General features: G+C 46.6%; 1 protein-coding gene and 1 long non-coding RNA gene across 2 annotated transcripts in view; one reads left to right on the plus strand and one right to left on the minus strand.

The window, feature by feature from the left end:
- Tmem273 (transmembrane protein 273) overlaps window positions 1-8,673 on the plus strand; it is a 32,351-nt gene extending 23,678 nt beyond the window's left edge. The window contains exon 5 of the mRNA NM_001134605.3: window positions 7,622-8,673. Within this exon, the coding sequence (NP_001128077.2) occupies window positions 7,622-7,646 (25 nt within the window). The 3' untranslated portion in view covers window positions 7,647-8,673. The remainder of the gene's footprint in view (window positions 1-7,621) is intronic.
- Window positions 1,264-7,626, minus strand: LOC134482315 (uncharacterized). The gene is made up of 2 exons (XR_010058349.1): window positions 5,168-7,626; window positions 1,264-1,565 (listed from the first exon to the last, which is right to left on the minus strand). It is a non-coding gene; the product is annotated as an uncharacterized LOC134482315 (long non-coding RNA).
- Window positions 8,674-12,167: the final 3,494 nt, after the last annotated feature.

Below are 12,167 nucleotides of genomic sequence, written 5' to 3' on the forward strand. Positions count from 1 at the left end.
ATCGTTAAATTCTTTGGATTTTCTGTTGTTGTTTTGTTGTTCATTTCCCACCTTAAAATGTGACCTCCTTGGAGGCAGGTCTTTCTTTTTGTCTCTGTGGCCCTGGCAGGCAGCCCAGTGCATGGAATAGAGTGAACGAACAAACGAACAAATGAACAAACGAATGAATGAAATGGATGGACGTGAGGCCATGAGACAGGTACTGGGTGGCAAGAGAGGAAAGGCAAGCTCTGTCCAACTACAGGGGACACAGGTGACAGTCATCTGAGAGTGGTGAGACAGGAAAGACCTGTGGGACCCTGTGGTACCTTGGAGGTGCCGAGGGGCACACTCAGTGAGAAGTAGATTGCGTCAGAGCGCAGGTAGAAATCCAAGAGGAACCCACACAAGCACAGTAGCCTTGGGAAGGGAGGACTCCAGTGGACATAGGCTACTGTGGGAGCCATATGAGGACAGATGTCTCTCCCTATGGTGTCGGGAGGGAAGCTGATGAAGAGAGAAGAGGATTCAACTCCCTGGGGTTTGAGAAACTTGGAACAACTGAATGATATTCTGAACTGTGTCCTGAAACTTCCTGTACAACACCAAGGACACAGGGAGGGAGCGGGGCAGTGGGCTGGTCACATCCTCCTCAGGAGCTAGGAGAAGGGCTGTGCAGATGGGATCCCGCTGCGTGCCCCTTCAGTGCTCAGACTCTCCCGGAACAACCTCTGAATCACAGCCATGAGGCTGCAGAGAGAACACCAAAGCAGGAAGGTCCTAGATTCTTTGAGGCATGGGAGCTAGAGGAGACAATGAACCCTCAAAAGCAACAGCCATGGGCAGTAGAAGAAGAGGACGGAGCCACTGCAGCAGAGGGAGGTGGTCAAGTTTCCCAGATTAACACTAGATGAAGTCAGGGATCCCAGACAATTTGAGGTCCCAGGAAGCGGCTGAGCACAAGAGCCACCCCCGACCCACATTGCCAGCCCAGCCTCATCTTCTGGTCTGCTTTATTCCCAGCATCCCCCTCTGTTACCAGGCGTGTTTTCAGCATCCTCCCTAACAGGAAGGAAAGCTGGCACTGCCCTAGTGGCAGCCGTGACTCTTCTGCTTGCCACGATAGGAATGCTGGCACTAGCTAGAGAGCTCTCTTGGACAACATTCCTTAAGGACTATGGGAAATTCTCCAGGGATGATCCTTTGGCCACACTAAAAGCCGAAGTGTGGTCTTTTGCACAATTAAAGTTGAGAAAACTGGGCTGTAAGACAGGGAGAGTCCAGTTCTTTCACAACTTTCTTTTTGATAGTGGACGATCAGTCAGCTGACGCAGTCCATTTAATAAAAACAAGCCACCACTCTGACAGCCAACTTCAGTGTGGGCGGCTGTCTGGCTCTCATTCTGCTTCGTGGGGGTCTGCGAGTGGGAAAGCCCGCTTATTGGGAGCAGACTCTGAGGGGCAGAATCTCCAGGTCCTGGTTGAACTTGCCCTTCTCTGGTTTACCCACATGCTATAGCAAGGTCCAACTGACTGGGATGGCTCTAGGTCTGGAATCATGTCTCATCTCCTCTCTTGTCCTCTTTCTGTTTGAGAAAAAAACAATCTTGAAATCCACAGAAAAACTGAAAAGTTGCTAACAAAACATGTATGATCTCCATACTTCTCCCTACCCCCCAACCCTGAATTATTCATTTTAAACTACCTGAGGTGGCCCAGGGAGTGGCACTATTAGGTATGGCCTTGTTGGAGTAGGTGTGGCCTTGTTAGAGAAAGTGTCTCATGGTAGGGGATGGGCAATGAGACCCTCCTCCTAACCACATGAGAGCCAGTCTGCTGCCTTTGGAACAAGCGGTAGCACTCTCAGCTCTTCCAGCACCGTACCTGCCTGGATGCTGCCATACTTCCAGCCATGATGATAATAGACTGAATCTCTGAACCTGTAAGCCAGCCCCAATTAAATGTTTTTTGTAAGAGTTGCCTTGGTCATGGTGTCTGTTCACAGAACGAAACCCCTAAGACACTACCTAAGCTGAAAATTGTGCAATGTCCCATTTTTAATTCTTTCTTCCATTCTTTCATTGGGAGGAGGGGTCAGGAATACAGGAGGAGAGACAGAACACTGCCTGTGTTGTGTAGGCATCATCCTGCACCAGGAGGTGCATACCTGACTCCCAGCGGTCTTTCTGTTGGTGATGTTTCCTGTGATAGCTTGGCTAGGGAACCCTGCGCTTGCTTGCTGCACTGTAGAGAGCCTGATGCTCTCTGTCAAAAGCAAATACTCTGAAGACTGATGCTTCGTGACTGTACCCTGACCCTCAACGATGCCTCACCCACTGACTTCTCAACTATTTCTAACTCATTTGTGAGTCAACTGTTGCCATTTGGTAGTTACAAACCTTAAATACCTTAAAATACCACGACATGGACAATCCTGATACCTCTTCTTCGTCTAACAGTGGTCATTCTTTTTTTTTGGGGGGGGGGTAGGTGCTTCTCTATTTTTTAGTTTTTATCTTCTCTAATTTTTAGTTTTTGTTTATTATTATTATTCGAGACTTCAATGCCTTTTAATCTATCACTCTCAAAATTCTTTGTTATTTGAAATATCTCAAGTTAAGTCAGTGCAAGGTATTTCTTTATGACAAGTGGGTCCTGTGATGACACTCTACTGTCCTGGAGCACATTTCATACTAAACACATATACATACTTACAAACACACAGATACATGCACACACATGCATACACACATGCACATATACACACTCATATATACATATATACACACATGCAAACACAGACACATACACACACATGCACATACATACATATATACATATATACACACATGCAAACACAGGCACATAAATAGAGACATACAAGCACACATACACACATAAAATGCACAGACATGCATAGATATACACACAGAGAATGCACAAACACACATATACACACAGACACAGACATATACACAGACACATATGCACACACAGATATATACACATATACACAGACACACAGATACAGACACATATATACATATAGACACACAGACACAGGTACACAGACACACACATATATACAGACATACAGACTCAGACACATAGACACAGACAGACACACAGACACAGACACATACATATACACAGACACACATGCACCCATTCATGTATGCATGCATGCATGCATGCACACACACAGACACACAGACACACAAACACACAGTATGTCAGGTTTACTTTGTACTGCTCTCATCCTGAGCTACCACGAACCCTTTCCCTCAGATTTCCTTTTGTTTTTGTGGGGGTGACTTTTAGAGACCCAGATTTGCACAGCATGTGCCGCGCTCATGGCCACTAGCACATCATTTTTCCTCGGTTCTTTCAGTCTATGCGTGTAACCAGCAAAGCCGATCCTCTGAGGTTCCGAAGCTTCCTTGTCTGCGTTTCTTGCTGACCTCCTCTGAAATGGAGACCCTGGATCTCTCCCGTGGCAGGATTTCCCCCTTTGCTTGATTCCAATCAGCACACAGGATGCGAATCACAGCAGGGTCCTGACATAGCCTGGCCAGCAGGCAGGAGAGCAGCTCTGCATCTCTTTTCGCCTGTAGAGTTTTGCTTTTCATGCATATACAGCTCAGCTTAAATAATAATTTTCTCCGTGCAGTTAATGCTACCAATTTGATACTAATTCTTAAGTCTCAGGCTAGTTTAATGTTTTATTTAAAACCCTTCATTTTATTTTTGAACATGTAAAACAGGAACAAAGACCAAGGACTACTTAAACATAAACAGAGAATTCTTTCTCTCAGTACCATTGATACGTTTTTGCCTTGTGGTCACCCTCTCAGTAGGTTCTGGCTGAATGGAACCCCTGTCCTTGACCCTTTCATGAAGACATATTGAATTTTAAACATTTACATACAGCCAGTTTTGATTTTATATGTATTCATACCTTAACAGATATATTTGTGGTATTTTAAGGTTTTTTTTAAAATCCTGATTACTGGCGTTCATTCTGCTGAGTGATATGAGCTATAGACACAGTTTGGTCTGTTACACGAATGGCATTCTCACTAGAAACATTGGCTAAGTATAGTAGGTCAAGCTGGGGATTCCAGTGCTGACAGGATTGCCACTTAGAGACCAGCCTGAACTAGACAGTGAGTCCTGTCTCAGAAATAAACAAATGGTGCTGGAGAGATGGTCCAGCACTGAAGGGCTTGCTGCCTTCCAGAGGACCTGGGTTCAGTTCCCAGAACTTCACAATCACCTGTAACTCGAGCTCCAAGGTGATCTGATGCTCTTTTCTGATTTCCAAAGGCACACATGCATGTGCATGTGTACATACACGTATGATATGCACGCTCTCCCAAAAATAATTAAATAAACCTTAAAGGGATACAAACCAGAGGATAAATGGCAGTTACCAGTCCCACCGCTTTCTTTCCAGCCTGACTTGCTCTCAGTTCCCACAGTTGCTTGGATGTTTCTGGACTTGGCCACCAGTGGTCAGCAATGGGCAGACACCACACTATGACTGGAGGTGGTGAGGAACCAGGTATGCCTTGCCATTCAGCAAGCTGGCTCCTCCCACCCTCACCTTACCCGCACTGCACTTCCTCCTCAGGGAAACATTTGCTAGTTTAGTTCTGCAGCCTTAGGCAAGGCATCAGACAACTTCAGGAGTTTGCCATAAGCATAAATGCCTTAGTACTTCATTGGCAGGTCTATTATTTTTATACATTGGATGGAAGTTGATTGACTTCATTATGACATTACCCAGAAGTCCATGGGGGGATCTATTTTATTTTTGATTAATGAACGCGATAAGCACACACATCAGTGGGTTTAGTATGCCGTCTCAGTTCATGCCTCCACCGGACACAATTCAAATGCCGTGTGGCTTTATACCCCCTCCTGTAGTCAGAAATCCATGTTCGGGTTAACTTTTTTCCTAACATCCACCTGTGTTCAGGAACATAATAGTTTTCTGTGTCTAGCTCGCTCCACTTAACGTGATGCCCTCCAGCTCTACCCATGTTCCACCCGCCATCAGCTTTCTTGGCCCCTCAAGGCTGCGTTCCCTGTGAATATATGCCGTGGTTTTAATATAAAGACATTCAACATGTCTGTTTGCCTGAGTTCCCTGAGAGGGTTTGGGTTTTATTGCTAAGGTACTCACCTTTCTTGGTCAGTTTAATCCGAAGTATTTTGAACATCTTGCGTGTTTAAGGTCTTTCCGGTCACTCTCTGACCTGGCCTTTGAGTACATATTCCTCTGGCTGCCCTCGTGGATTCTTGGTCTTTGGCCCCTTGGGATTTTCAAGACACGACTCTCATCTGTCAAAATGCACCCCTTCTTTCCCAGCTCTTATGGCACTGCTTGCTCCCCTTTCTCTGACACATCTTAAACTGCCAGAGTTAAGCGACAGGAGACACAGAGCAACTACATGCTGCCTGCATGCCGGACCTTGACGGGAGATCCATTCAAAATCCACTGAACAAGAAGCTGGGCTTAGAGTGGGCCATCAGAAAAGGACTTTGCCCAAAATGTCTAGTCAGCCACTTCCTCACGAGTGAAACATTTCTGACAATATCTAAGATCCATTCCTGTTTTCAAAATGCTCTGAGGCTTTTCTTGGCCCACCAGACGCAGAAACACACATTGACTTTACTTATTTGTTTTTTCCTTCTCTTTTCAGCCTACATGGGATTTCTGGAGAATATGGTAAAATAGCTTGGCTTAACGGTCACTCTAATTGTATGGCGGCGTCCAACATGTCTTGTTCTCTCTCTTCCCGTCCACGGCTGGGCAGTTTAATTCCAGTACTCACCAGACAACTTAGGTTGTCCCGGTCTCTGCCCAGGTTGCCTGTTACTGCAGGTTGTGTCTGGCTCCCAGGAGGCTGTTGGTGTCCGCATTCACAGAGTCGTGACTCCTGTGAGAGGATGATTTTGTCCAGGAGGCACTCCCGTAGCTCAGGAAGGCCATGGCAAGGAGGCTGTGCTGCTGGAATCATCGCGTCTTCACCGCTGAGCGTCCGCAGATACCAGAAGTCCTCTCTGCAACCCTGAATGGGCTTTTAAACTTGGGGCTGGTTAAACTCAACAAAAGCAGTGAGCTGCGTGCTCAGCCTCTGCCTGTGTAGACCGGCCCCCACAAACGCCACATTCCTTTGGACCATTCTCCCTTTTGAGAGAGACATGCTACCCTTTGACAGCGCCGGAAGCCTTCTCTTAGATTTTCTTCTTTACCTGTCTCGGCCCTTTTCACCATATCTTCTTTTTGATGTTTCTATTAGAATATATTACTCTTTACAAAACAATGGCTTTCTTCCTGACATTTTCAGGGGTGCATATAGTTTACTTTAACCAGATCACCCCTGTCCTGGTTTGCTGTCTATTGCTGTGATGACAATCGTGACCCAAAGTATCTTGGGGAGAAAAGGCCTTGTTTCATCTTATAGCTTCCGGTCCTTCCACAGAGGGAAATCAGGACCGTAGCTAAAGCGGGGGCCTTAAAGAGGTGGGATATGAAGCAGAGGCCACAGAGGAAGGCTGCTGGCTGGTTTGCCCTCCATGCTCATCCCACAGTCAGAGCCTATGGGATGGACGTATCTTCCTATCGGAGGTTTTGAACACCATTGGGTAGATGAGCCCCATTTATGTCAAGTTGACAAGAGATTAAGTGGCACACTGCTGTTGCTCTCTTTCATTTGCCACCATGCCGGTCTTCTTTCCAGCTTGCTCATCATTGTCCATTCTGCCTCTCAGCTCTGTAAGCTTGAGGGTCACTGTGACCTTAGCCCCTTAGCTAGGTTAAGATATGGTGTTAGTTTATGGTCCTTTACTTGCCTTGCGCCACACATGCCCCATCCTACAATCTTCCTGCCATGGCTTCTCCTCCACAGGAGGCGTCAGACACCGTGAGAGAGATTGTTGCTGAATAGACCCGATGAATAGCATTTGCATTTAGGGGACAGTCAACTCGAGCATAAACGAGGCATTCTATTGTCGCTGTAGATGATGCTTATGGGAAACTGTAGTGTTGGCGTGAATCCTGTCTCCTTCACGGAGATGTTGGTGATGTCATGAAGATGTCCTGTAGCCAAGAGTTTTGTGTTCCGACCTCCAGATCCAGGTGTTTGTGATAGGGCCTGGTTTGGTGTTCATCTTCTGTTTTTCTCTTTAAAAAATGTCATGGCCAGCACCTTCTCTCCTGTCTAAACTGGTACAGAAGCTAACAACTTGTGGTTTACAGCTGAAGGCATCGTTTCCATTACATTCCCATAAGCCTCCTTACCTTCTTCCTCTTAGCGTCTGCCCAGATCTGGACATGTTCTTTATATATAGATGGTAATACTTTCCCCAAATATTCTGGCTAATCTTGAGCAATGAGTTCTTGACACTACTGTTAGCGGAATGGTTGAACCTTGGGTTTAGCAAGTAGAAACAGCCTTGTGGCCGGTGTCTGGCTTCAGCACTGGCTGCAGGCACCTCTCTGTGTCACTTGAGGAGATGCCCCCTGGTGCTGACATGGGGTGAGTGCCTCAAAAGTGTGGCGGACCCACAAAGAAAACATTAAGAGCACAGCCCTCTCTAACTGTGAGTCTTCCACATTTCTGCCCCTTTCTAGAGATGCCCGGGCGATTGAGCTGTGAGCGGCCAGCTACATCAGAAGAAGCTTTATCTATTTTGAGTCTGAACATCCAAGGCCAATGACTCGTCAGTACCTGGACCCAGTGTAGGAGCAGGCACTAAATGGACCATGATTGGCAGCACCCGTGTCTCAAGGAAAGCTGTTACTCCTGTAAGAGTGTCTGTCCAGGGGAAGAACATGAATGAACAGCAGAGGGAAAAGGAACCCCTAAATCTGTATTTCTCAACCTAGGTGCCGATGTAGGAGCTGTGCAAGCTTCTACAACAACACTGTATCTATGTCAATAAAACCGCACCCCAACATGGCTCATGGACTAAGCCAAGACAGCTTCCTCCTCAGCACTGTGGGGCTATAAGCACTCGGGCCCAGTTTTGTAGAACTCATGGCCTTGCAGTCTTAACTGCCAGGAGATTCCTGCGTTAAAGAATAACCATGTACGTATCCAGGGGAGCTGATGAGTCAGTGGGCGAGGCTGACCTTCTATGGGATCAGAGGACAGCCTAGGGCGAAGTGAGAAGAAGGATGTTGACAGCCCTGGGAAGGAGGAGATTCGGAGCAAGCTGGCACGGTGCCTTATGGAGAGCTGGGAATGCAGGCTGCCATTGTTTCCCACACACAATGACTTTGAGCTGATTGTTGCAGTGCTCATCACATCCGAATGAAAGGTTCGGGAACCCCACACTCTGCTACTCTTGTTATCAGAATAAAATTCAGAGCACAGGCTCTGGGAACGTTCCCTCGAAATCTGTCTTGGAAGACTCTACTTTTCCAGTCTATACCAAGGCAGGTGGCTGTGTGGTCCGGGTCTCCTCAGATGGCTTACCTTTATCATGCTGTGATGAAAGAAAAACTATTTTTCAAAACGAAGCGCTGCGTTAAAATAATGTCTGGATTCCCAGGGTGTCTTGTCTGCCTTGATAACAGTGCCTCTCATTAGCAGCCTCTGTTAGCTGATCACCTGAAGCAGTTACATGGTACTCATAAGCAATCTTCCGCGTGCGAGATAGAATAAATCATCGTGTACTGGAGCTGGTAATTGATTTGTTTCTTTTAGTGTCATCTTAATTAAAAACATCTGGTTTGTGAATGGCAGGATTGCTTGCGAGGGAAAGTGGATGGCTTTGGATTCTCAGTTCCTGTTTTACATTTTCCACACACTATGTGGCGTCTTCCCTGTCACTGCAACCTCGAGACGTCTTTCCCAGACATGAGTTTGGTTTTCTTCCTTGCCCCACATAAACAGAGAGAAGCAGTTCATGTGATACTTAATGATGGGGAAACTCCAAGGAAGGCATCACCCCCCACCCATGCTTGCAAACTTGGGTGAGCAACAGGTTTTACTTAAGGCAAATTAAGATGGCTATGAGGTCAGTAGGTGATACAGTCCTATGGTACGCTGTCATAATGCTGTCTGTTCTTCACTGAGCAGCATCCTCTCCCCAGGTGCCTGGGAGTGGGAGCTGATGATAGGGAATCATTGGCAATGAGACCTCCCTGGCTTACTCCCCAAACCCAAGTTCAATGGAAGTCCTTTTAGCATAAATGGAAAACTCCTTGAGAGCAGCTCCCTCCCAGAGATGGAACTCTAGAGGATATCTCTCTTCAGAAACAGCATCCAGGGAGGGAACCCCGAGGAACAGTAGCTCTTGGAGATACTGGGGGCAACCTCAATGAACAGTGACAGTGTTGGGGGCCGTGTCTTGGGGGTAGAGCCATTCAGACCTGGTTGTCTCACACTCTCATTTGGAAACATTGTAGCAGAGGTCAGGCGTGAAGTAAACCGTACTTTCCTGGCCGATGAGACCACGGAGGCCCCAAAGCATATATGCCACCCCAGTAGCTGCCCACAGGATGGAGAACGCCGTAAAGAGTAAGGACAAGTGACTCAGTCTAGCTGTGGTGGGGAACCTGCAGGGCTCAGTGCCTGAAGGAAGAAGAGGGGAGGTGGGAGGGTTTTCTGACAAAGTCAGTGAATTAAAAATCATCCAAGGAGGTATCTACTTAGAAGTCAAAAGTGTTGACATTAAAATTCTAAGTGAATTCAAAACACGCACACACATGCACACACACACACATGCACACACACATGCACACACACACACACACACACACACACACACACACACACACACACGTTTTCTACCAGGTATTAAAAGTACAGACAGGCAATTGTAGGAAATGTGGGTGGGTTCGTAGGTGATGCTGTAGCTTCCCTTTGCATCATCAAAGGCTAAAACCAGACACACATAAACCAATTGGGCAGGTGCAGGTTGATTTCCAAATGAGCTAGTATCCTGCTACATCCTTGCTCCGGTTCAAGCAGCAGGGTAGTGTAGTTGTGGCTGAGTTAAGGCAGCAATGATGGTGAGAATGGATAGGTTGGGGGATAATGGAAAGGAGGAAAAAGAGGGAGACTTAGCCCACTCTCAAGGTCAGCCAAACCCACTGGCTTAGCCTAAACCCTCTCAGCTAGGAAGGGTCTACGGCTGAGCCCTCGGTTTTTAAACTGATGCTTGGGAGCCAAGACGGGCTGGCTACGTCTAGACAAAGTGAGCCCCACATTTCCCTCAGAGGAGGCAAGGGTTGTGGCGATTGTGCCTGAGAATTAGGGTTGCAAACACCTGTGCGGATATTTGTTTTGGAATGTGTTTAGAGTTCCCTGGGAGATCTGTTGAAACGGGGAGGGGAGAAGCAGACTTGGGGAGATGAAGGAGACAGGAGGGAGAGCAGAGACAGAGGGATGCTGAGTCCAGCAGAGCCATGACAGGAACACAGAGAAGTAGCCGGTGACAGCAAGCCTGAATGGGGATATGGGCAGGGGGCAGTGGGCTGCTCAGAGCACATCCTGAGAACTGACTCTTTTCCTCCTGGGTCATTTGTCACCATCGCAGACTTGTCATCCTAATTAATCAATCTTCAAAAGTAGGCCTTTGCACAAGCATATTGCTATCAGATGACATCTAAGTGGCACGTCCCCAGACCATGAAAGCAGAGAGCAGGATTGTCCCTGGCTCCATATAAGCCCAGGCTTGCTAGTCAGTGTGTCTTAAGCCTGAGTTTCAGCCAATGCTGTGTGTGTGTGTGTGTGTGTGTGTGTGTGTGTGTGTGTGTGTGTGTGTTTTCTATTTGTGATCCTTTGCCTGTGGAGTACAGGATAGTGTTGTGGTATGTGAGCTCTGTCATCAAATGCTGCTTTGCAAGCAAAACAAATTAACAGACTTTCCTCATCTGTACAATGGGCTGATATTTACGCTCCTCTGTTGTATCTTTGGGTTAATCAAATTGTGCACATAAATCTATTAACCTACTAGAATCCAGGTGGCTCTCGGTGAACATGAGCTATTACTTACTACTGACTTTGGCCAGCTTCTATCGACATCCAACATTCAAAGAAAAAGAGACAAAGGAAAATTCCACTGATATGAATGTTAGTCTTTTAAAAACTTTAGATTTGCCCTAGATTTGCCCATCTGTTGGGAAGGCTGTTAGCATACGTCCTCCCATATTGATTGTATCCTATAATGGTATGGTGTGCATGCCACAAAGAGTGAACTGATTATAGGCATTGCTGTAAACCGAAGCCCACACAATGCATTTCCTTGGCTTTCACATGGTACTCTCATCCTGACCCTGGGCTCTAGAAAGGATCCTGTATGGCATTTAGTCATCCTGTCTCCTCAGGCTCCCTCCCCTCGGCTGCAGGTAAGTCTCAGAACTTGTTTGATGATCTGGACAGTTTTGAGGACTAGTAAAGAATTTTGTAGACTATCCCGCAACTGGAATGTATCTGCTAGTCTTCTGTAAAGATACATGATTAGAAATTGCATTATATTCTCGTTCATTCCTTTTGTGTGAGCATATCTCTCCCTCCCTCTCTCCCTCTCTCTCTTTCTGTCTCTCTTTTTCTGTGTCTCTGTGTCTCTGTGTCTCTGTCTCTGCCTCTCTCTCTCTCTCTCTCTCTCTCTCTCTGTGTGTGTGTGTGTGTGTGTGTGTGTGTGTGTGTCCGTCCAGACATACCACAGTGCATTTGTGGAGACCAAAGAGCAATTTCCACTGTGTGGGTGAGTTTTGGAGATTGAGACTCAGATCATCCAGCTTGGCAGTAGACACCTTTACCTGCTGAGATATTTTGTCTTTCCGTGGCCCTGATATAAACTTCTTTAAAGCTAAGTTGCAAGCAAAACTGAGTGGAATTATGCAAAAGCTGACTGTTCATTAATCTTCATTATTTCTGAAATATATAAAATTTCCCAGAAAGTTACAAAGACCCACTTATATTTGAACTGGAGTCAACAAAACTGAAAGCTTTTATTGTTCAAATAATGCAAAGTGAGCTGAGAGGAGAGCTCAGTGCCAAAGAACCTGCTTAGCAAGCGTGAAGTCTTGGGTTAAATTCCCAGCACCCCAAATAATATGTACACATGATAAAGGGGGGCATGGCCACAGTGTGGGCGAGGGGCTGCTCTCCTTGGCATCGAAGGCCAATGCAGACTTCAGGGAACAGCGAGATCAGGGGAGCTCC

Source organism: Rattus norvegicus, chromosome 16, assembly GCF_036323735.1.
Source record: "Rattus norvegicus strain BN/NHsdMcwi chromosome 16, GRCr8, whole genome shotgun sequence".
Taxonomy (NCBI): domain Eukaryota; kingdom Metazoa; phylum Chordata; class Mammalia; order Rodentia; family Muridae; genus Rattus; species Rattus norvegicus.